The sequence below is a fragment of the Ixodes scapularis genome, unplaced genomic scaffold (genome assembly GCF_016920785.2).
Source record: "Ixodes scapularis isolate PalLabHiFi unplaced genomic scaffold, ASM1692078v2 PGA_scaffold0__279_contigs__length_252992795, whole genome shotgun sequence".
Lineage (NCBI taxonomy): Eukaryota > Metazoa > Arthropoda > Arachnida > Ixodida > Ixodidae > Ixodes > Ixodes scapularis.
In genome coordinates, this window is record NW_024609835.1 from 32,927,161 (window position 1) to 32,948,121 (window position 20,961).

Sequence of the window (20,961 nt, forward strand, 5' to 3'; positions counted from 1 at the left end):
TGGATGGCGTCGAAGTTCCCCAACTCACGAATTTGTAGTTTTCTTGATGTGTGGGCTGTGCCTGGTCCGGTTGTTTTAGCTCATACGATGTGGTTCGAGTAATTACAAGAAACAGGCTGAGGTAGCGGCGCATAAAGCGAGCCTTCACTAGTGTACAGCGACAAAAACGTTTCGCTGCGGTATGTTCAAAACGAATCTTTAAATGCATCTTTCATTCTTGTTTCCACCCGATGTGCTTTTGTAAGGCATGCCATGCTCTTGGGCGTTGAACGCATATATTTTCTTATGCCCAAGTATGTGCCGTGAAGGTAGGGGCTGTAACCGTAAATTTAAAAATGTAAATATATATATATATAATATTGGGTTTGTATTACGTTGACTTCTGTCATTAACTAGATTAATTATACATGAAAAGAAAAAAACAAATGTTCAAAATGGGCGACTTTCTGTTCCGAACGTTCGTTAACTCATTTACGAATTCCTGCCGTCCCAAACTTCTTTTTCTTCTTTTTATTTAGTTCTGATTGACTTCAACTTTCTTGTTACGTTCAAACTTCGTGCAGTGAAAGCGAAGGAAAACCTTCGTAAATTTTCGCTTTTTTAAACAGTATGTATATAGGTAACGTAGTTCAGCAAAGCCAAATGTAGGAGCAATTGACCGACTCTTTAGTGAACGTTCTGGGCCAGGTCTGGAGCAGTTCTACAATTTCCCTCTCTTTGTTGGACGCAATATATGTCGACCCCGTTCGTCGTCAATTGTTCAATTTTGAGTTGGCGTGCGTGCCGGCTGCCGCGCTGAATTTCTCGACTTCCTGGAATCTGTACGTGACTTCGTGAGTAGACAACGCGTTCGCTTTTCGAATCAATTCAAGTCCCCCGCGCTCCAGGTCGAAGCTTTTGAGCCGATAATCCGTTAATTACGGGGCCCACCTTTCCCACCGCTTTGCGTCAATCTTTCGAACCTTTTCTCTTTTTTCTTCCTATTTTGTGTCAGTAGTTTCATTTTTCTCTCCGGATGGAGCTAGCGTCGGCCGGGTCATCTCCATACACGCTTTTTCGTTCCTACATCTCATCTTCGGAGCTCAAGGACACCTTTGCTCTTTGCTTTCTTTCATCGCTTTCGCGTCTTTCTCTCTCTCTATCTCTCTGCCATTCTGGCTTTACTTCTCCCGAAAGGAGGACCCTCGGTCCTTCCCTCTTTCCGAGCGCAGTTTTCTTCGCCGCTCTTTCTGCCTCGTTCTCTCTTGGCCTGCCCGGCTGGCGCGTGCATGTTCGCTGTCGGCCATGGCGGCATCCATGCAGCAAGCACCACGCAGCAGACACCACCGCGCACACTTCCTCCTGAGGCGTGTTCCTCCGTTTCGCGTTTTGGACGGCGCTGCCAGAACAGCCACCGGCCGAGCCGCTTGCACTACGGGCGAGCCAGCCAGCCGCCAGCCCACCCCTCCGTTGACCCCAACAGCGTAGCCTGCCGCCGCCGCGCGCCTTTCTTTCTGCATCGCGTTTATCGTTCCTCCTCTCCCGGCTTTTATCTCTCTCTCTCTCTCTCCCTCTTTTCCGACGCGCGAGCGAGAGAGCGCCCAGCGTTGGCCCAGTCTCTTTCTCCGTTTTCTCTCTTTCTGCCCCTTCGCTATTCGCGTCCCTCCTCTTTCTTTTTCTTTCTCTCCTTGCGGAGGTTTCTCCTCGTTATTCCCGTTCGCCCCCTCGCCCTCCTCCTGCTGCCGCCGCGGTGCACGCCGGGCAGGGTTGAACGATCTCTAAACTCGATCGGGCTTCTCGGGGGCCGCTCGCGCGCTGTTGGTCCCGTCGCCGCCGGGCTGCCGCTTTTGCCGTCGTCGGTCCCGCTCGCTGGAATGGCTCTGTCCGCACACCTGTACCGCGCCGCCCGGCCCGAGCTTCGGCCGCTGCTCTGATCCGTCGCTTGGATACTCGAAGCGCGTGCCGTCGTGAAGTGCCCACAGCAGACCCCGACCAGCCCAATGGATTACGGCCGCGTGGGACGCGGAGCTCTTCGGTGAGTCTGCTGCGTCCGGACCCCCCTGTCAACGGGCTGATCTTCGCTCGGACATTGTTCTTTTCCTAATCAATCGGTGTTTTTTTTGTTTTTTGTTTTGTTTTGTTAGTTCGAGGTGATTTGTTTGGTCCGGGGCTGGACGTGAACGGGCTGCGATTTGGTGGCCAGCGATCGCGGTGGGATTGCGTTCGAGCTCTGACCCGCGGAGAAATGAACGAGATTTGGGAACAGCGTCGGTTTTCGCTAAAGTTGAGCGTGTTTCTTCATGTTGTTGATGCTTTTTGTTTATTTTTTATAGCACTGGGCGAGCTTTGCTGAAAGCGATCGTTTGTACCCCGTCGTCTATTTTTGGCAGTTCCTGGTGCCATCTCTCTTTCGAGCGGTCCTGCCGCCTGTCTTGTTTCTACGAGGCCTTTTTTTTTTTTTATTATTATTTTAATTTTCGCTGGGATTTTCAACGCTGCGATTGGTACGTTTTCGTTCGGCGGCCTGTCTGCTCCGCAAAGGAGTACCTGTCACTTTTTTTCTTTCTTGTCACCGTTTTTTTTTTAGTTTTTTTTTAAGAGCTTTTTTTTTTTTTTCTTTTTTATTAAATTTGGGTTTTTAGAGGGTAAATTCACGCTCCGGGTCCAGACCCAAATCTGACGGGTCGACAACCTCCCGTGCGTGTACGAAATACTTATAGATATGTTTTTTTTTTTGTTTTTTCTTTGGGCGCGCGATGTTTTGCTGCTTCAACCAGCCAGCTAATTCGAAAAAGGGACACTCCTTCCTCTTCCCTCCTTTCCCACCATTGTGAGGGGCGAGGAAAATTTTCGGGGAGCCCGTTCACCTGTCCGTGAGAACGTCCAGCACTTCTCACAAAGCGTTTATTTTTTATTTTAATATCTCTATTAAAAAACCCTTTCTCGCTTACGGTCCATTGACGCTGAAGTCTAAACTCTTCAAAATTCTTCCTAACGTTCTTTTTTTTTTTTTTTCCTTGGTAAAATTTTGGCACTGCTTTAACTAATTTTTTTGACTAGGTCTCGGGGAACTTTCCTAATAAAGGGGAAGGGGGTTAACGCCGGCGAATCATAAAGATATCGAAGACTGGCGTGTGTGCGCCCGCTCGGCGATTGCGTAAGCGTTTCGCGTTCGTTCCCCCCTCGCGAGGCCAGCCATGCGTGCGTCCCTTGCATGCCAGCACCCTCGGGCCGTCGGCGCCCGCCGCTGCACGGTTACCCCCCCCCCCCCCCCCTTCCCTCGGTATCTTTTTTTTTTCTTTCTTTGATTCTTGCCACCATCTTTCTATTAACGCCGACTCGTCTCTGGCTCTCCCCTGCCTTTTGCTCGCGGAGGGATTTTGCTGGCACTTGCACCGCCGACACGTGGGCGATGACTCGCCCCGGAGCTCGTAAAGCATGTCGTGAAACGGACGAGCAAAGCTGAAACAGCCCCGATGAGTGCAGTGCATGCCCTGTCGGGCGAATCAGCTGTTGGACGTTGCAGCTTGCGCGAATTCCCACTCACAGATGGCGCCACGCGCGCTTCTTTCTTTTTATTTTTTGGTGGGGGGGTCCTACCCAGGTTGCCAACTTACGTCCGGTGCAGTTTCACCTTCTCTCTTTCTCCGCCGGGAAGAGTGGGGAAAAGAAGATGGTTCCAAAGCAGTTTGGCAGCTTCCTTCGCCTCGACATCGCGGAAGCGGGTTGATATTTTCGTGCTTTTGGAACGGAAAGGGTGAGAGTGAAGCCCTCGCCCATTTTGTTTCTTTATTTTATTTGTTTGTTAAAGAGCCCGGCTGCTCTTTAGTGGGCGATTTCGCCGCCGTGGTCAGCACCCTGACCGCCCTGACGGAGGGTTTGGGCATCGTCTGTTAGGTCGGTGACTGACTGCTTGCTGGTCAAGTCTTTCCGAGCCCGTGTTTCTCAGTCGCGTGATTCGAAAGCTCCGCGCTCGGAACGCTTTACCCTGGTGCTGCGAGGTCGTGTCGAGGAAGACGTTACTGCGTTAGAACAAGGCAGAGCGCCGCCGCCTTGGTGCTTTTCTTTTCGCGTCCACGGTATTTTTAGAATGGGCGCCACGGGAAACGACTATATGCGCTCGTTTTCAACCAGAATTCCTGGCGGAGGGACGGTGCACTATTTCGAAACGCGATATCACCCTTTCTCGGTTTTCTTTTTCTTTTGCCCATTCTTCTTGTTCTTCTTTAACCAGACCGTTCTGGCGCTTTTCGCGACCTTATTTCCCGCGGGGCAACCAGCCAGGCGAGCAGGCAGCAGCAACTTATGGGTCGTTGACCGTAATTTCTCTGGCCGTTTTTATCGCGTTGACAGTGCTCGGCGCAGCGACGAGAGCGCTGGAAGTGTCGAGTGCGGCTTTCGCAACAATGCACTCTCTGACTCACCGACGGACTGCCCGGGCGGAATTAAACGCCACCGTCGCTCGCCTCCCGGACGGAATCTCCCCGTCGATTGGCGTCAAATGCGGTGTTTCCGTTTTACGCTTTGTTCGTCGTTCCCTCCGCAACGGCCTGCGGGTGAACTTGTCTCGCACTAGGCTCTAGGGAGTTTTCACTGGCCGCCATGTTTGTGAACTTTGTGCCTGAGAGCGTGCTGACAGCGAGCGTTCGCTAGAATCGTTTTGCATCGTCAGAATTGTTGCTTATTGCGAGCGATAACTTGTTTTACCCACAGCTCGTGCTGACTACGACATGTGAATACTGATTTGCGCTACGTTGTCGAGGCTAGTGTAGCTTGTTTCGGTTACGTTTAACAGGGAAATCGAGCTTTCGCCTTTTATTCGTTTCGTGGTTGCCTTCCGTCCGATTCGACTTTCTCTGCTGGTTTCTCTTCTTAAAGGAGGCGCGTGATGTTTCGAGGCTGAAACAATTAACCACCCCGCGTATAGTAGTTCCCTCGTGGCGCAACCGGGGCTATGCGTGCGATGCGAGTGAAATATGCGTCGTCGGCTTGTTTCGTACCCACGGAAAACTTGTTTGCTCGAAAGCCTAAAGCGCGCTGCGTCCCCAATTCGACGGCGTCGCGCGGGCAGATGCAGACAGCTTAGGCTGGTTGTAAATGAGTCTGACGTCGTTAGGGCATGCAAATATGGCGCCTTTGTTGTCTCGGACGTGGGTGAGGATCCTCGGGACGGGTCAAAGTCCGCTGTGGGGTGGAAGCAACACCACTAGTGAATCCTCGTGGCGCCGTCTAGCTCGCGTCAGCGTCGCCGCCAGCGTCTGTAACGAGGGCAGCGCTTGCACGCGATGAAGCCAGATGCGTGCGTCTGCCGCTGTATTCTCGTCGGGCATCGTTTGCAGCTTGGGCCGGGTCTCCTCCGTGTTGTTGGTGTAAGCCAGCAAAGCAGACCCTCGATGTCTTCGTACGGTAGACAGCCGACGTCGTTCACGTCGACGCTCCAAATGAACCATTCATGAGGAACGCAAAAAGGGGGAATGGCAGTGTGATGAAGTTATTGAACGAGTTAAAACAGCTTCCCCGTGGGTCCGTGGAGATCGTGTCGCTTTTAAGTTTTATTTATGGTTTTTAGGTGATTCCGTTTCAGTCTCGCCTGGGCTCGCTGTGAGCCGGAGCTTGCGTCATGAGGTACTACGCACACCCTCATCACCAGTTGTCGCAGCTGCAGCTTAGAAGTTGATTGTCCTGTCGTGAAGCGAATAACCCTTGCGTCTCTTATCTCACCGGAAGGACCTCGGGCCTATTACGATAGAGGGTCACCCTAGGGCTATTCGCGCCAAGAATTTCCTACTGGCAGGGGTGGCCATACTTATACGAGCCGGGTATAGCGGCGAGTTAACGACGGCTGTTCGCAGAGCCGAAGGGCATCGCCCGCATGCGACTTTGAGGCATCGGTCACTCCACTGCTGCATTGCCACCGAAGAGAATTTAACAGCTGCAGTTATTTTCTTTTTATTATTTCTTTCGTACGCGATCGGACGCGAATATTCTCGGAAACGATAGCACCCTCCGCTTACGGTCGCCAGAACCCCAGAGTGACTGAACCTTCCATCTCTGGGTGCTCTTGCGTTCCGTCGTCAGTGGACAGATACTCGATCGCTGTGATCGTGCTTCTCCGCTCGTTCACGTTAGGTTGGAGTTTAGACGGGCATTTAGTATCACGTCACACGAACTTTCTATTGTTACGGAACATTGAGACGCGTCGTTGCGGGTTCTGTTTGCTCTTCTCCGGCTGCCCGGTTTCCGCGGTGGACGCACCAGCGTCGTCGACTGGAGTGCGTTGGACACGCTCCACTCTCCCGCAGGCGGGAAGGCACGGAGCGCCGCCGCCTCGGTGACAGCAGCTGCAAGCTCGGCGGCGGCGCGGGGACGACGCTCTGTCCTACTTGACGTCCTGTGCGCCATGTTAGGTCACGTGCGTGCCTCGCATCTCGTGTAGCCTCCTCGTAACAAGCGCTTCTTGTCCGCGCTCGAGTTGTGTAACGACCGCCGTCTGGTAACAGCTGGTCGAGAGTGCGAGGATACCACAATCCTAGATTGACAGACTCGAGTAAAGGAGCTGGTGTCTTGTCTCTTATTGCGGGCTGGGGCGGAAGCTGCGACCTCGTCGTTTTCTCTGCTCAGCTATTTACCTCCTCTCCAGCGTTCGTTCTACTAAAGTTGAAGAGGTGGGAGGAGCTTCCCCCTAAAGTCTTAACCTGGCGACGATGCTACGCAAGCTGGGCACGCAGCGTACATCCACCAGTTGCGGGTTCGGTTGGCAGGGGAAGGGGGCATCGATAGAGAGCTTCAGTCACCAGTGTTATAGAAGGCACCGTTACGGATGCACGTATCGTTGGCTCCGGTGAGCGTCTGGCTTTGTTACGAGCACACGGAGTCGTGCAAGAGCCCACCGACGTAACGGAGTTCCCTGTTACGACCCGCCTTGTTTCCACGCACAGCAGTCAGCCACGCTTTAGGCCCAGGTATCGTTTCCAGTCGGACGCTGTAAGCCGTGGCAATTTAGAGCCTCGATTAACCAGGGAGTCGAGAGATTCGGTCTGTGCTCGCGTTGGGTGTTGCTTGCAACGTGCACATGCGATCGATGTTCTTGGTGACGTGACGAAGAACTTTCTCTTTTCTCTCGGAAGAGAGTGGCCGCGTTGACTGGGTGTGTTCTCGGTGCTGTCGGAGCATGTCGATAGGGGGCTCCATGTTGATTGGTGTTCCTATGGGAACACCAATTAACATGGAGAGTCACCGACCTTTCGGAGCGGGGACTCTTTCTTCGCGTTCTTTACTTTGGCACCAATGAATCCTCCGTTTCCTCTGTCTAGGGGTGTTTCAGAAGTTTAGTTCAACGAATCCGTAAAGGCCGGAGTACACGTGGAGGGAGAAAAGCGACGAATTTCGAACGACGGCGTTTGCTCTGCGCCTGATGTCAGAACAGTGACTTGCGCCATGCGCAAAGAGTACGCACCGTCGGGCGAAGTTGTGGTGCAAGATCTGCCCGCGATTTTCGGTCTCGCGCGGCAAGGAGCTTGTGGACACCGCACGCACTTGAGCTGCCGTCCGCGCTTTTTTCTTTCTTTGCCGCACGAATGACGTTGCAACTGACAGTCGCAAGCAGAATGACACCGCATGAAACTGGCTTTGCGCCTGCGTGTTTGCTGTCCTTGTTTTTGGTTCTGCGGAGCGAGGGAGCTGAGGCAAGGACGAAAGGAGAAGAGTGCATCTTCCGTCGTGGTACGCCGGACGCTCTTCCAAATGGCGGCTGGGCTGGCAGAGTTGCGAAGCGAGCCCCCTGTGCGCTGGCGGCCCGGTCCGGCCATACCCCGACTGGCGTGGGAGCGCAACCGATGGGTTCCCCCGAAATCGCACGAGGGACGGACACGTGCGGACGGTACCGAGGAGCAGGCCACGGTGGAGCAGGCGTACGCAGTTGTTTCGTTCGCGGGGGCCACTTGACGGATGTGCGCCGCTTGCCCTGCCTCGCTCCCGGACTTCGCTTCCACCAGTCCCCGCGGCAGGACTGTGTACCATTGTACCTAATTGTACCCGGTTTGCCGCCGCTGCGGCTGTTGTGGCTGCGCCAGCGAGGGGGCGTCGCCCGTGCGCTGGGGGCCGCGCCACTTTCGAGGGGATATTTCTTCATCCCTTCGGGTCATTCCTCTGCTTGGCGGTTGTGCCGGGCCTGGACTCCATCCACACTCGTTTGTTGTAGAGGAAGGAGCTCTGACATTGACAGCTATGCGGGCACGTTGTGGATGACATTCGACATCGAGAGGGGAGGGAGCTATGCAGCTGTGATTAGGCAATTTGCTTATATATTGCATCACAATCATCTGGTGGGCTAGTTGGTTGATCATTTTGTTGAACTAACAGCGCAAATACGGCAAGGAAGGGGAGACAAGGGAGACAGGATTCAGCGCTCTATCCTGTCTCTCCTTCCTTGTCGTATTTGCGCTGTTAATTCAACAATATGCTTATATATTGCGTGGGTGCATGGTGATCTGGGTACTTTATTATTTGTTTTTATACATACTGGTTTACAGGGTAACTGAAGGCTGGTGCAGACATTCGTGCTCGAGCGTGACCGACTGCGGTACCACCGCTACTGACTGCTTACGACGAGGCGTTTGCTGTTCCACATAGGATACGCTGACCGAGCTCCGCGCAATGTGTCCAAGTGGAACGCGAGGAGTCGTGACGCTGCCAGTTAAGCGCCGTTCACACTCTTGCGACCGAGTAAGACCGAGAGAGACCAGACCTGTTTTTAAGCTTTTTGCGACTTCTTAGGACCGGATGCGCTGCAGCGGAGCTGGTCCTAAGCAGACTTGTGCCTATCTCAAATACTCTACTCAAGAGACTGTATTTTAAATACTTTTTGAAGTATCTTGCTATCATGCAAATACTTTTGATTGAAAGTGTTTCATACTGTATTTTAATTATAATTCCGAGTATCTTGTACTAGTTATCCCAAATACAGTTTTGATATTCCGCCATTTTCCGAGTTTTTCGGTATGAAGTGACGTGGGCGTGGCACGAGCAAACATGCACATTGTTTCGAGCAACCAAATCCTGTTGCTAGCTCCGATAAGCTACGGTGACTTAGATTGAGCTCGTGAAAACATCGCTTTTCTGCCGATTGTGAGTCATATTTCAGCCCAAAGTTCGTACAATGAAGGTTTTCCCCTCGTTTTTCCAAGAGCGCGCCTTTCATTTCCATAGTTTCCCCCCCTCCAACAAAAATTCTCAAACAAAAGGTGTGGTTTTACGGAAGTAAAGATGCCACCCTGGGCCGCAACGCAAACCGGTAAACGACCCATGACAACAATGCAGACTTGAGTGTCAAGACAATAACAAATAGAATAAAATGAGAAAAGGACACACACACAAAAAAGAACAGGACATTTTTGTTTTGCCTTTTGTATATTGGGGGACCCCGCTGGGGGCAAAACGTCGAGGTTTTTCTTGGCTTCTTTTTCTCGTCAGTCCGTCACATATTGCTCTCGCGAACACTGTCTGTTAGCGAACATTGATATGCAAAGAACAGGACAGGAAACGAACTACGAGCTCGATGACCTTTCACAATGCAAACAAAGTGTCCCCCAACGTTGAGTGCCTTTCTGAACGCAACCTACCTGAAGAAGGTGGGACCACTGCCGTGACTATTATGTGGGTTCTTTTTGTTATCCATTCACTCATATCCGTATGCCAAGTTTGTTTATAGTGAACTCCCCATATAAGGAATATGAATTGTAGTTAAACGATGCGGCTAAGGTGCTCCGCAGGACGTGATATTCAGCGATGTCACTATTGGCGAGGCGCCCTGACCCGTTTGTCACCCCCACACCTCGGTATTTACCCAACACAAGGCCTGTGCACCTGCCCACAGGCCTTCTTGGCATTTTCATATGTCATCTTTGTCATTAGAGCGCGGGGCACAGTGTAATATAAAAATACTAACAATTAGCGAAGTGACGTTAAGTGCCGGATCTGTCCCGAAAGCAGTCGTCAGAGGATGAGAGTTTGACCCACTTGGGCTTATGTGCTGAGATGGGCATATGGCCCGTGCATGCTGTATTGTTCACGCAGGCCGGAGTTGTAACAAAAGAGCCCCTCCACCCCTTCACCGGAGAACACGAACTCCAGCCGAACGCTGACGCCGCGTCAGCCGTCAGCCGAGCGCTGAGTCATTGTGGTTGTTGTCCCCGTCAATGTAGTTCTACAGTTAACCGCTTGGGGCGTCACGGTTTGATCTCTTCCCCAATAGCTAAAGCGACTTCTTGCTTGTCCCAAATGTTTTGTAACCTCTATCAGTGATATTGCCACGCGCGTTGCCAAGCAAGTGCGTGGCCGAATGGTTACCGCGCTTGGCTCTCGCGCGGAGGCTCCGAGTTCGATACCAGAGAGCGCGGGCCACTCTTTTATTTATTCTTTCAACTTGACATTATCGTAGGTTCGAGAACCTTGTCGTCTGATCGAGTTACGGATGTTCTACGCGCCGAACTTTCGGCGCCAAATGTTCCCGAAACCCAAGCGCGTACACAAGGTGCTCCGATTGGCGGTCCGGAGTCAGTCTCGCTTGAACGCTCAATCCTGTTGTTTCGCCGACATCAGCGCCTGCGACGCTAGTCTTTCTCTATTTTGTTTTGGGCACAAGTTCGCTCCATTAAACGTTTAGTTTCTTCAGTTATTCGCCACCTCATCATCTGTCATTCGTGACAATGTCCTGCTCCACCGCACAAAAAAGTCCTACGATACCTTTTTTTTTTCCGTCTTGTGTTGTTGCGTGCTAATAAACTATGCTGGCAACCCAGATTTGTGCAGCTGTATAATTGTCGTTGTCAGTGACGTCAGTACAAATTACGCAATGCGGAAGTATCTTCAGAAGTAATTGAAATACTTTTCTAAGTATTTGTACTCTACTCAAGATACTTTACAGTGAAAGTAACTTGAGTAGTATTTTAAATACTTTATGAAGCAGGTATTTAGTAACTCAAGTACTTTTATCGAGTATTTTGTCCAACACTGGTCCTGAGAGATCGCAAGAGGCTTAAAAACCGGTCTGGTCTCTCTCGGTCTTACTCAGTCGCAAGAGTGTGAACGGGCCTTTACGCTCAAACCGCGGGTAGAGAGAGTGAAAGAGGCGCAGCTTCCATTTGGGTGCACGCGATGCCCGAGGTCCTGAGGAATCGGCAGAGGGAATCGGGAGGCTGTAGCGAATCCCTCGCCCAAAGCCCGCGCCGGAAGTCGGAAAGAGGGCCCGCCCTCTCAAAGGGGTGGGTGCGGTTTCCTCGGCATTGACGGTTGACCGGAAGTCTGCTCTGACCGCCACTTACTTGCACTTCCGCCCACTCTCGGTCGCGCTAACAGAACAGGCTTTCCGGTTCGCTGTGACTCGTTACTGTTCCCTCGTTGGGTTCGTGGACTGCGTGCCGGCGCGGTACGTCGCCGCGTCTTTAACTTTGCTGTATCTAACGGGGCAAGATCTTACTTATGGCAGATGTCTAGCACGCCGCGCGCATGCTCATTTAGCAAAAGCACATTGCGATAGAATGAGGTGGCGCTTGTAACATCAACTACAATGTCTTCATGGGACTGAAGGATACATCGAAGGTTGGTTTTATTGACGTAACCTCGTTTTGACAACATGCCATTCTTACGGTCTGCACAGAATTCAACGAGCATTGCTGACAGTCCTGTCAAATACACTCTCAGTTTTGTCATAGCCTCATATATACTGACAAAGCCTGGAAGATCGCCACGAAAAGCGGCCGCCGAAATGGAAAAGGTGGAGCGGCAGACAACGGATGAGAGGAGAGCCACGTGACTGGCGCCCCGCTGTGGCCAGGCGCCGAAACACACTTCTTCCGAGCGAACAAGTGTGTTTCGGGTCCTCGCCAGTGCAAAAGCTGTGCGCTGACATCCAGGTTCCCCGAGAAATGGCTCTTTGATGTCCTGTGCTACCAGTTCCTCGCGCTCTAAATCTGCGACCTGGGCAGTCCATGGCCCCGTCGTCGAACTGCCAAGCTTTGTGAGTATAGAGGAGGCTGTGGTTTTGTTTATGCGTTAGCGTCACCAACTAGCCATAAAATAGAACGTGCGCGTGCACGAGGGAAATTTCTCACCGAGGAGCTGGTATTGGTTTTTCGGTGGTTATAAAATATGGTGTCCGTCGCGCCACTGGGAGTTAATCGAATTGTCTTCTAACGAACAAACTGGTTCTAACAACGCCGAGGGCGGCACTGTAACAAACTGTAGCATAGGCGTGACCGATGGACGCAATCCGGAAATACCTTCAAATCCCGGAAATACCTTCGTCAAGTGCTTATCCCGGAAAAGTGCAAAGACGGGACGTGTTGTCCGTAGTCGTCAAAAGGGGGAAACTTAGGCTAGTACCATGCTTGGTACGTATGAGTACGACAGAGTAACACTTGGACGTTTCGCTTGACTGTGGATTACCTCCGGTTGCCCACATATGCATTGTGAACAACGCTTAATGGCAATGCAGTCAAAGTTGTGATACACTGTAGCAAGAACCATCGAGTTCGCTCACGCACTTTGAATGCCGATCTACGGCGATCGCAGCTGTACACGCGCCGTCGTTACTTCTGAAATGACGCAGAAAGTAGTCCTCCAATAAACGCTGCTATTCAGAGCCTCGCGGTTGTTCCCTGGTGTTTGGATCCCGGCTGGGGGCAGCGTCTTTCGAACGCCGGTTTCCTGATCGACCGATGTTTCTTCGTTAATTGGCACCTGTCCAGGGAAAGAGGCGCTCAAAGGGCCCTCACTGTATACATCCCGGGTCGGAACAGGAATGACGCAGGAGTCGTCTTGTTCACGCGCACACACACAGGCGCACCCCCACACACAAAGAAAAGGAAGAGAGAGCGACTTGGGCGGTCACCTTTTTGTAGCACTGTGGCTCGAAGTACACTTGTGAACTGAGTGACGTCCATACAGGAAGACCGTGCACCTGTCTCCGTTCCTGCATGAACGGCGAAATCTACTGAGCCTGGCGCGTGAGAAGCGAGCGAGAACGTATACGGTTTGTGCGTATTCCACCTATGCAGCGCTGCTACGTGCTTTCGGCATCTGGCACGCGTAAAACTCGGGGTTCATTTCTACCATCTGGGCACGGACCCAACCATCAACAGAAAAGCACCAGTGACTCGCGCTTTTGAGGCTGTTCGACTGGGCCACTATTTCGTAGCATCTGAGGATAGTTATTGTGTGCTCAGACAGTGTCCCCCTCGGACTGTCTTTTGTGTGGTGTAATTAGCAGCGTTGCCGGTACGACCGGATTGAAAGTTGGAGAGGCCACAGCGCAGCGGCCGATCCGGCGGGCGGGAGGGAACTCAGCTGTTCGTACTCTGCGCCGCCCGCCACTGCACGCCGCCTGCTGCTGCGTGCTCCGGTCGCGAACTCGGCGGTGGCCGAGCGCGCTGCTCTACTTTGTGCCCGGTCTGAGGGAAGAGAAACGGAACGACGGCGTCCTTCTTTTCGACGTGCACTTTGCCCGGCTTTTGTTTACTTATTCGGGCGGGCTGGCCCTTGCGCAAAGGGTGGATACCAAACCGCGCGTGGGATATCACGAAGACACACGCGAGGAGAAAGAATAACGCGCAAAAAAAGAAGAAACTGACCGCTCGCGGTGAAACGAATGAAGAAGAAAACAGTTTCGGAGTGAAGAAAACGAGGCTGGTTGGAAGGGGGCAAATATTGAGGTTATGACGATTTATTGACTCGCTAACATATGTGGCATAAGACGAAGTATGTGTACGTTTAGTAGTTCGAACTGTCGGCGCTTGCGCGCGTCGACCTGCTCGTTCTTTCGGCTCGAGTGAAATATCGCTTCTTCAATTGCGTCGATTTATATACAGTCGCCGAGTTTACATCGGCTTTACCGAGGAAAATAAAAACTAGTCGAAGAGAAAGAAATAAGAAAGAAAAATAAACGAGTCTGAAACGAGAAAAACACGAAATGGCACCGGGTGGCGGCAAGTTGATGGATGGGCGATGCCTGACGGTGCGATTGATTTCCACTGGTCCTGATCACGTAGCTCGACGACGCTCACTGAAAAAAAAAAAAGAAAAGAAATTTGATAGAAGGTTTTTGAAACTAGCTTGCGATTTAGGTACTTCTCACTGGGCTAGGCTTTTTCGTATAAAATTACAGCCTTCAATAATATCGTGCCGCGTTTTGTGAAACTAAGTCTGTTATGACACCCTTTTTTGGCATAAGTTATCGCAAGTTTTTGGTTTTTAGATGAAAGAGCTGACCGAATATAGTAAAATATGGATGAGTGGTCTATTGTGAATGTGAGGGTAAAAGCGCTAAAAACAACGGACGAGTAAAAGAAACAAACAACACAGCGCTCTGTGTTGTTCGTTTCTTTTACTCGTCCGTTGTTTATAGCGCTTTTACCCTCACCAGCATGGATCACCAACTAGCCCAAGTGCATGCCCTTCTACAGGTCTATTGTGAATCTGTGATGTTGTATTGTTAAATTATCTAACTTATCTCCAGCGATTGTTTTAGAAAAAAACCTCATTTCCTTTTTTTTTTTTTTTTTTGGGGGGGGGGGGGGGGGAAGCAGTGTTGATTTGCTAGAATAGACCTTTCCCGAAATTGTCTGACCACTTCCATAACTATCATAATTTAAGTGTATTTCATCTGTACATGCTAATGGCGACCTTTTGACGGCTGGTGAAGAAAGAATTGCAGACAAGCGGAGCCTGAACATTCCACACGTTAGTCGCTTTATTGTTGATGTCACCGTGCCGTGACATAAGCTTCTATATGCGCTAAGCATTCGGGGGCTGTCATGTAAGTCCTTGGAATGCTCGGCTTCGGCATTGAAATTTGAGGCGTGTGCGGACGAGTACCACACAGAATTGGTAATCTTCCCTCCCATTAATTTTATAATTTAAGATCCTGTAAGCTGTGCGAACTGTGATGATGACTCTTTATATACGTGTTTCCACACATCTCAAAGACTCAAATTCTATGTTGACGCATTCAGGGTGCTCAGTGTACCATAGTATGAAAAAGTTGACGAAACTCACGTGCCACCCAGGCGAAAGAAGACGCCATCTGTCGGCGTTTTGCATTCGGGTTGAGAGAGTAGTGCGCCGCCGGCGCGTTTTTGGTGGCCGGTGCCGACGTCGGGGGCTCGCCGGCGATTGATTGACCACTTGAATTCGCCATTAGTTTCTTGTCCGGTGATTCCGGTCATAGCCTTCGTCACACTTCAGACTTTGGTATTTCTAAGCAACATGATACATTTTTGGGACGGCTCGTTGTAAAGGAACACTCTCGGACAACGTTCTGTGGCTACGCCGAGTGGCTGCGCACCGTGAGCTCCGTTCTTCACTTCTGAAACGCCGAACAAAGTTGTCGTTTTGAGTGCGTGCTCAAAACGAGCTCACGTTATTGGTCTGCTAAGACCGGCAATCTTGATGGTGTACAGTGCACGTTGCAAAAGAACCAAGGAAGCTCGCCTTCAGTACGCGTTCGGCAACACGGGAGAGAGTTGGGCGAGTTGGTTAAGCATCTTAATAGGTGGGAACAGCGCAGAAAAAACCGACGAAGGACGAGTAGAAGAAGTGCACAGACACAGCGCTGTGTCTGTGCACTTCTTCTACTCGTCCTTCGTCGGTTTTTCCTGCGCTGTTCCCACCTATTAAGACGCGTTCGGCAGTAGCGCACACCGCTATGGCCGCCAGTGAATGCTCCCTATTGGCGACGTGAGCGATCGAAAGCGGCGCTGTGGTCGGCCTGCCACGACTGGCCGAATGCTGACTTTTACGTCAGCAAAGGATTTCTCATCAAATGTAACAACTTCAATTTTGACGGTGTTGGCAGTGTTGCTTTCAAACGATTTCAAACTTCCACCATGCTCATTACAAACACCATCGAACTTGTTGTTCGCAAGGTAATGACGTCACGAGAGGGAACCGTAAGAGGGCGCCACCAGAAGATCTCGCCGCCAATAGCAATAGTTCTTTTAGAAGCCCGCCATTTCAATGCATGGCGTCGCCTGTGGTGACATTAAAGCCTGTCTGTGTATGAAGGCACTCTGGGTGACTTGGATAATCTCGCTGGCGGATCCTCGATTTTATTCGAATACCTAATGTGATCTCGCACCATTTTTCTTCGGCTTCACCGCACCCATTTTGGCGCCAGTCACACAGTGGAAACCGTATAGCTCGAATGACGTAACAGCATTTTTTGGGGGGCTGGACTTTACGAGGCAAGCACGATCGAGATGAAGCAGATGATCGTTTTCCTGCAGCGAGACCTCTTAGAAGACGCGAAGGGATCTACGTGAAGCCTCCGGAACGCAAACATGGAAGACAAATTGGAAACCCCACCCAGGCCTCCTACTTGGTTGCATGCAACCAGTGTGTATGCACGTGACGGAGCGACAGGGAGTGTCTTACGACATCGCGTGCGGCGCAGGGAGCCAGCCAGCCGCGTACCTTCGTGCAGCCAGATATGAGGCGCCTCTCGGGGGCACTTGCCAAAGTTGAAACTGATGGTTGCGCGTGCTGCGATACGTTCCCGGATCACGCCGAGCAATCAGATGCCTGTGTTCTTCATTCGCTGCCTGAATGTTCTCGTTTCGCTTTGCGAGCATTTTTTTTTTTTTTTTTTTAAAGACCGTTGAGGGTTGCGATTGTTTGAGTGAATTCAAAGAAACACGACCTGTGCCCGTGGGTCGGCGAACCCGTTTCGCGAGCAAATCTCACAAACCACTTTCGCAGCGATTGTGCAATCTACTGCAATGCTGCGGCTTGGTAACTTCTTGCCCCGAGCGAAAGTTGTAAACGAAAAGGAAGATTTTTTAGCAAATTGTTCGTATTTCACGTTAAAAAAAAAAAAATGTTTTTGTATTGTTGGGATTTTAGGTTGGGAGTAGGATTCAATTGATCTAAAGAATGAAGGCATCAACGGAAATGTTAGAAAGACTTAGTCTTTACCATTTTTTTTAACTCCAGTAACCCGTTACTTTACAGCGACATTTTTTTTCTTTTTTTTAATCATACAAACACTTTTTTCTGAATATCAGTATTTTTTAGGTTTCTGTAAAGAGATGGCACAGAGCCATAGCCTTGCGGTAATTACTTTGTGTCGCACCCTTCGTACCAAATTTCGGAGCACTACGAAGCCGAAGCAAAAACAAAGAATAGTCTCATAGGTCCATTACAATATCGCGGGTACTAGGGAGATATGCACCCGGAAATAGGAAGTTAATAGACTGCGTAACGTCCCAATACGATCGCGATCAGGGGGTGGATGTATTGATAGGCACTTGTTTGAAACAATCGGGTCAACTCGCGTATAGTTCCCGTCTGCTACATACTCGGAAGAAAGAAGAAATGATCAAATTGACAAGCACAGATGATGGTAATGCAGGGAGAGAGAGAGAAAAAGAGAGGGATCGATCGTGCGTAGGTGTGACGTGGATTCTGAAATGAGCATAGCACACGCAGAAACGCGGAATTGTTTTGGTGGCCACTCTCATTTTACTGTGCACGCTAGAACGAGCGTTGTTCCTAGTGCAGAGGCACAAAACAGAAGAGGCAAGCCTACCTGCTGATGTTCGCTAAGTCGACAGTATCGGAATGGGTGAAAATCACGGACGAACGCTTCTTTATATAAACGTTCCAACCGATTGTTCTGGCCGAAGCTAATGACGTCACGAGAGGGAACCGTAAGAGGGCGCCACCAAAAGAGCCAGTTCCGCCATTGTGCAGTGGGTCGGTTCTTTCGTCAGTCGGCACATGACTTTCGAAAGGAGTATATGAGGAGTATTCACTGGCGGCCATAGCAGAGTCCGCGGCTGCTGAGCACGTATTGGCGGAGCGTTTCTACAGTTCTTTTGCGGCGGGCATTCCACACCATCAAGATTGCCCGATCTTAGCAGCCTGTAAATCTGAGCTCGGTCTGTGCGGGCGTAGTGAACAATGCGCTCCAAATATGGCGTCCACTAATTGTCGTCTTCTCTGAAGTCGAGTTGCCTCCCCAAAGGAGTCTCGGCGATCTTTGGGTTGTGTGCAAACGACGTACTCGAGCCTCCCTCAGCAGTGCTCCAGAAGACAGAGCGACGTTCTCCTTTGCCCACAAACAAAGGTTCTTCCCCGCCATATTTTCTTGTTTTCGCCGAGTAGTGCAGGAGGTGCGGCAAAGTCGTGCTTTGGGTGCAATCTCAAACTTCCTTTGTCCGCTTCCTGCTGCTATGCTTTGCAAGAACGCTTCCCAATGTCTCATTTCGGGCTTTTTTTGTCGTACTCTCTTTCTATTTATTTGCATTCGCCTTACACCAATAGCTAAAACACAATCAATATTTAAAAAAAAAAAATCTTAATTGCGACGTCACACGTTCGGACGCGTCAACCTTGGGGCGCGTGCACTGTTTCGAGCGAGTTTCGCAGATTCTTGGATTACTTGGGTCGCTCGGACTGGCGTGAGACGAAAGTCGAGTCCGTGCAGTCGCTGATCGACGTTTCGCGCGCCTTAGGTGTGCCACGTGAATGAGCGCGAGCTAATCACTCGAGAAAAGTGTCCACATCGAACGTGTCGCTCGATTTCGCCAGTTGCGTGCCAGGCTATCAAAGCTGCAGGCGCGCGAGCTTGGCTCTGCTTCGATCACTCGAGCCACCGACAGAGAGAGAGAAATGATTTTATTGAGGGTAAAATAAAGACCCTAGAGGTGCTCCTCCGTTAAGCGGACCAGTGCGAGAGGAACGCTTTCTAAGGCCACGCGGTCTTACGCACGAACACTGATGATGGCACCGGCCAAAAGCCCGTTTCTGGTATCAAAATGTGTAAAACTGCGGAGACTCTGAACGAACGCCCTGCGGTATACGGCCACCATAGGCCTCCTCGTTGCCCAGCGGGCGCTGCGAAAAGGAACTTGTTAGGACTTGTTTTCTGGGTAGTACAAACATGAGCCTCTCAAACTGTCACACTGGGGAAGCGTGACTGCTCTGGTGCGGAACGCGATCACGACGTCGCCACCCAGAGATGAGAGACGCGTACCCTACCGGTGGTGGCGTGAATCTGGCACTTTCGATTGTCTTACAAGGCGTTGAATCTATAGCCGACTTCGGAAGCAGAAACGTGTTTTTCAATTCTTCAGCACTGCAAAAAAAAAAAAAAAAAAAAGATAAAAAAAAAAAAAACAATGAAAGGCGCCACAGTGCGAGGCCCAATTAGGTGACTGGAAGGAAGCGCCGAAAGACGGACAAAAGAAGTAGGTAACGACGACACGTGGCGCCACGTGTCGTCGTTACCTACTTCTTTTGTCCCTGTCTTTCGGCGCTTCCTTCCAGTCATGAACAACCAACTAGCCCAACTTAACATTCAATTAGGTGAGCTTGTACTACGAGGGCGCCACAGTTCAAAGATTCAGCGCAGGAAAAGTATAGCTAGGGTGCCTCAATGGTCCCTGTGTTTAGAATGCTGCCATCCTTTAGTCGGGGGCACCACGCTTGCAATAGACCGATCTCACCAAGCGTTCGGCGCATGTGTGACGCCACCATAAGTTTAGTTCCCGGGAGGCAGACGGCCTTGCATGCGAGGGCTCGTGCCGTCTCATGCTCCACACGCGCAGAGCTCGAGCAAGGTTTTTGCGCGTGCAGAAAGACTTAAAGTTCCCTCGATGCATTTCGGCAGGGGTGGCATAGTCAAGCTGGCTGGTCAGAGCCGTATATGTAGAGAGTTTGGCCATTCGTTGGGAAGTATAGGAGACAAATGAAGCGGCGCCATTGGCCGAAAGCGGGCTGGGCGTGTTCCAGGGCGTCTTCAGAAATTCGAATGTGACCAACCAGAAGCCGGAAATAATACCCTGGCGGTGGTCGCGAGAAACAAACCTGATAACTGCATTGGAGTAACTCTTGATGGCTGAAAATATGGTACACGTGATGTTTCAATCACACTCATCTAAAATGATGGTGGAAGAGTGCGACTAGCGGAAAAATCGACATAATCCTTACGCCAAAGCCGAGCGCCGGGAATCTGCCGTCAGAGCGGTCACACTCTGTCCGCGCAAAACAGAGTTGAGCGGCGCATTCGTTTCTTACATCTTTCTGCATGATCATGATCGAAACATCATGTGCACCCTATTTTCAACCACAAAGAGTTACTACACTTCACTCTTACGCACTTATTAAAACCATATACGAACATAGACCTTCGATGATCGATCGGCTCAGAACTGTTTCTCGCTACCACCGCTAGGGGATTCTTTTCGGCTTCTGGTTGGTCAAGAGAGCATGCCAAGCCCTCTTTCCGAGTCTGCCGCACGCCCTGGCTCTGCCCGCGCCTCCCATTGACCAAACTCTCTACATATACGGCTCTGTGGCTGGTGAGATTGGTCTATTGTCTTTAGTACCCGAAAGGGTGCCTCAATGTCCTTCTGTTAAGGGTGATGCCACCCTTTGTAGTCCCCGATGCCGACAGCACGCGCTCACGGGTAAAATACAAAGAAATTGACGAAAACAAAATGTCGCCATAGCACAGTCACCGCCACAAACGCGTGCAGGGACACGCTCTTTCACGCGCTTCTGAACAAAAAACAAAAATAAATGTGTGGGACAAAATGGCGAGATGTCTCCACCCTAAGCAAAGCGCACATGAAGGCACCCTAGTACCCGATGTCGACAGCACGCGCTCATGAGCTCAATATCGCCGTAGTACAGCGAAGCTTGGCCCGACAGACGCTCTTTCACGCGTTCTAGAACAAAAGAATCAAAAGCGTTCGAAACCAAATGGTCAGATGTCATCCCACCAAGCAAAGCGCACGTGAAGGCACTCTATCCTCAGCACGGCGCGTTCATTCGGCGTCTCTTCCTTCGACTGGCAAGGAACGCATGAGCCTGCGCTGCGTGGCTGCTGCAATCCGTTGTTCCAGAACTTGTCGCGGCCCAGCGTTGCTTTATCTGTGCTGTTTCTGGCTCGTCGGATTGAGTGCGATACCCGAGTGATATCTG

At 50.9% G+C, this 20,961-nt stretch overlaps 1 protein-coding gene across 1 annotated transcript in view; it reads left to right on the plus strand.

Moving 5' to 3' along the window:
* Window positions 1-1,750: 1,750 nt before the first annotated feature.
* LOC8034602 (mediator of RNA polymerase II transcription subunit 1) overlaps window positions 1,751-20,961 on the plus strand; it is a gene marked incomplete at its 5' end in the record, with an annotated part of 80,715 nt that continues 61,504 nt past the window's right edge. The window contains one exon of the mRNA XM_040207998.3: window positions 1,751-2,014. Coding sequence (XP_040063932.3) covers window positions 1,751-2,014 — 264 coding nt within the window. The remainder of the gene's footprint in view (window positions 2,015-20,961) is intronic.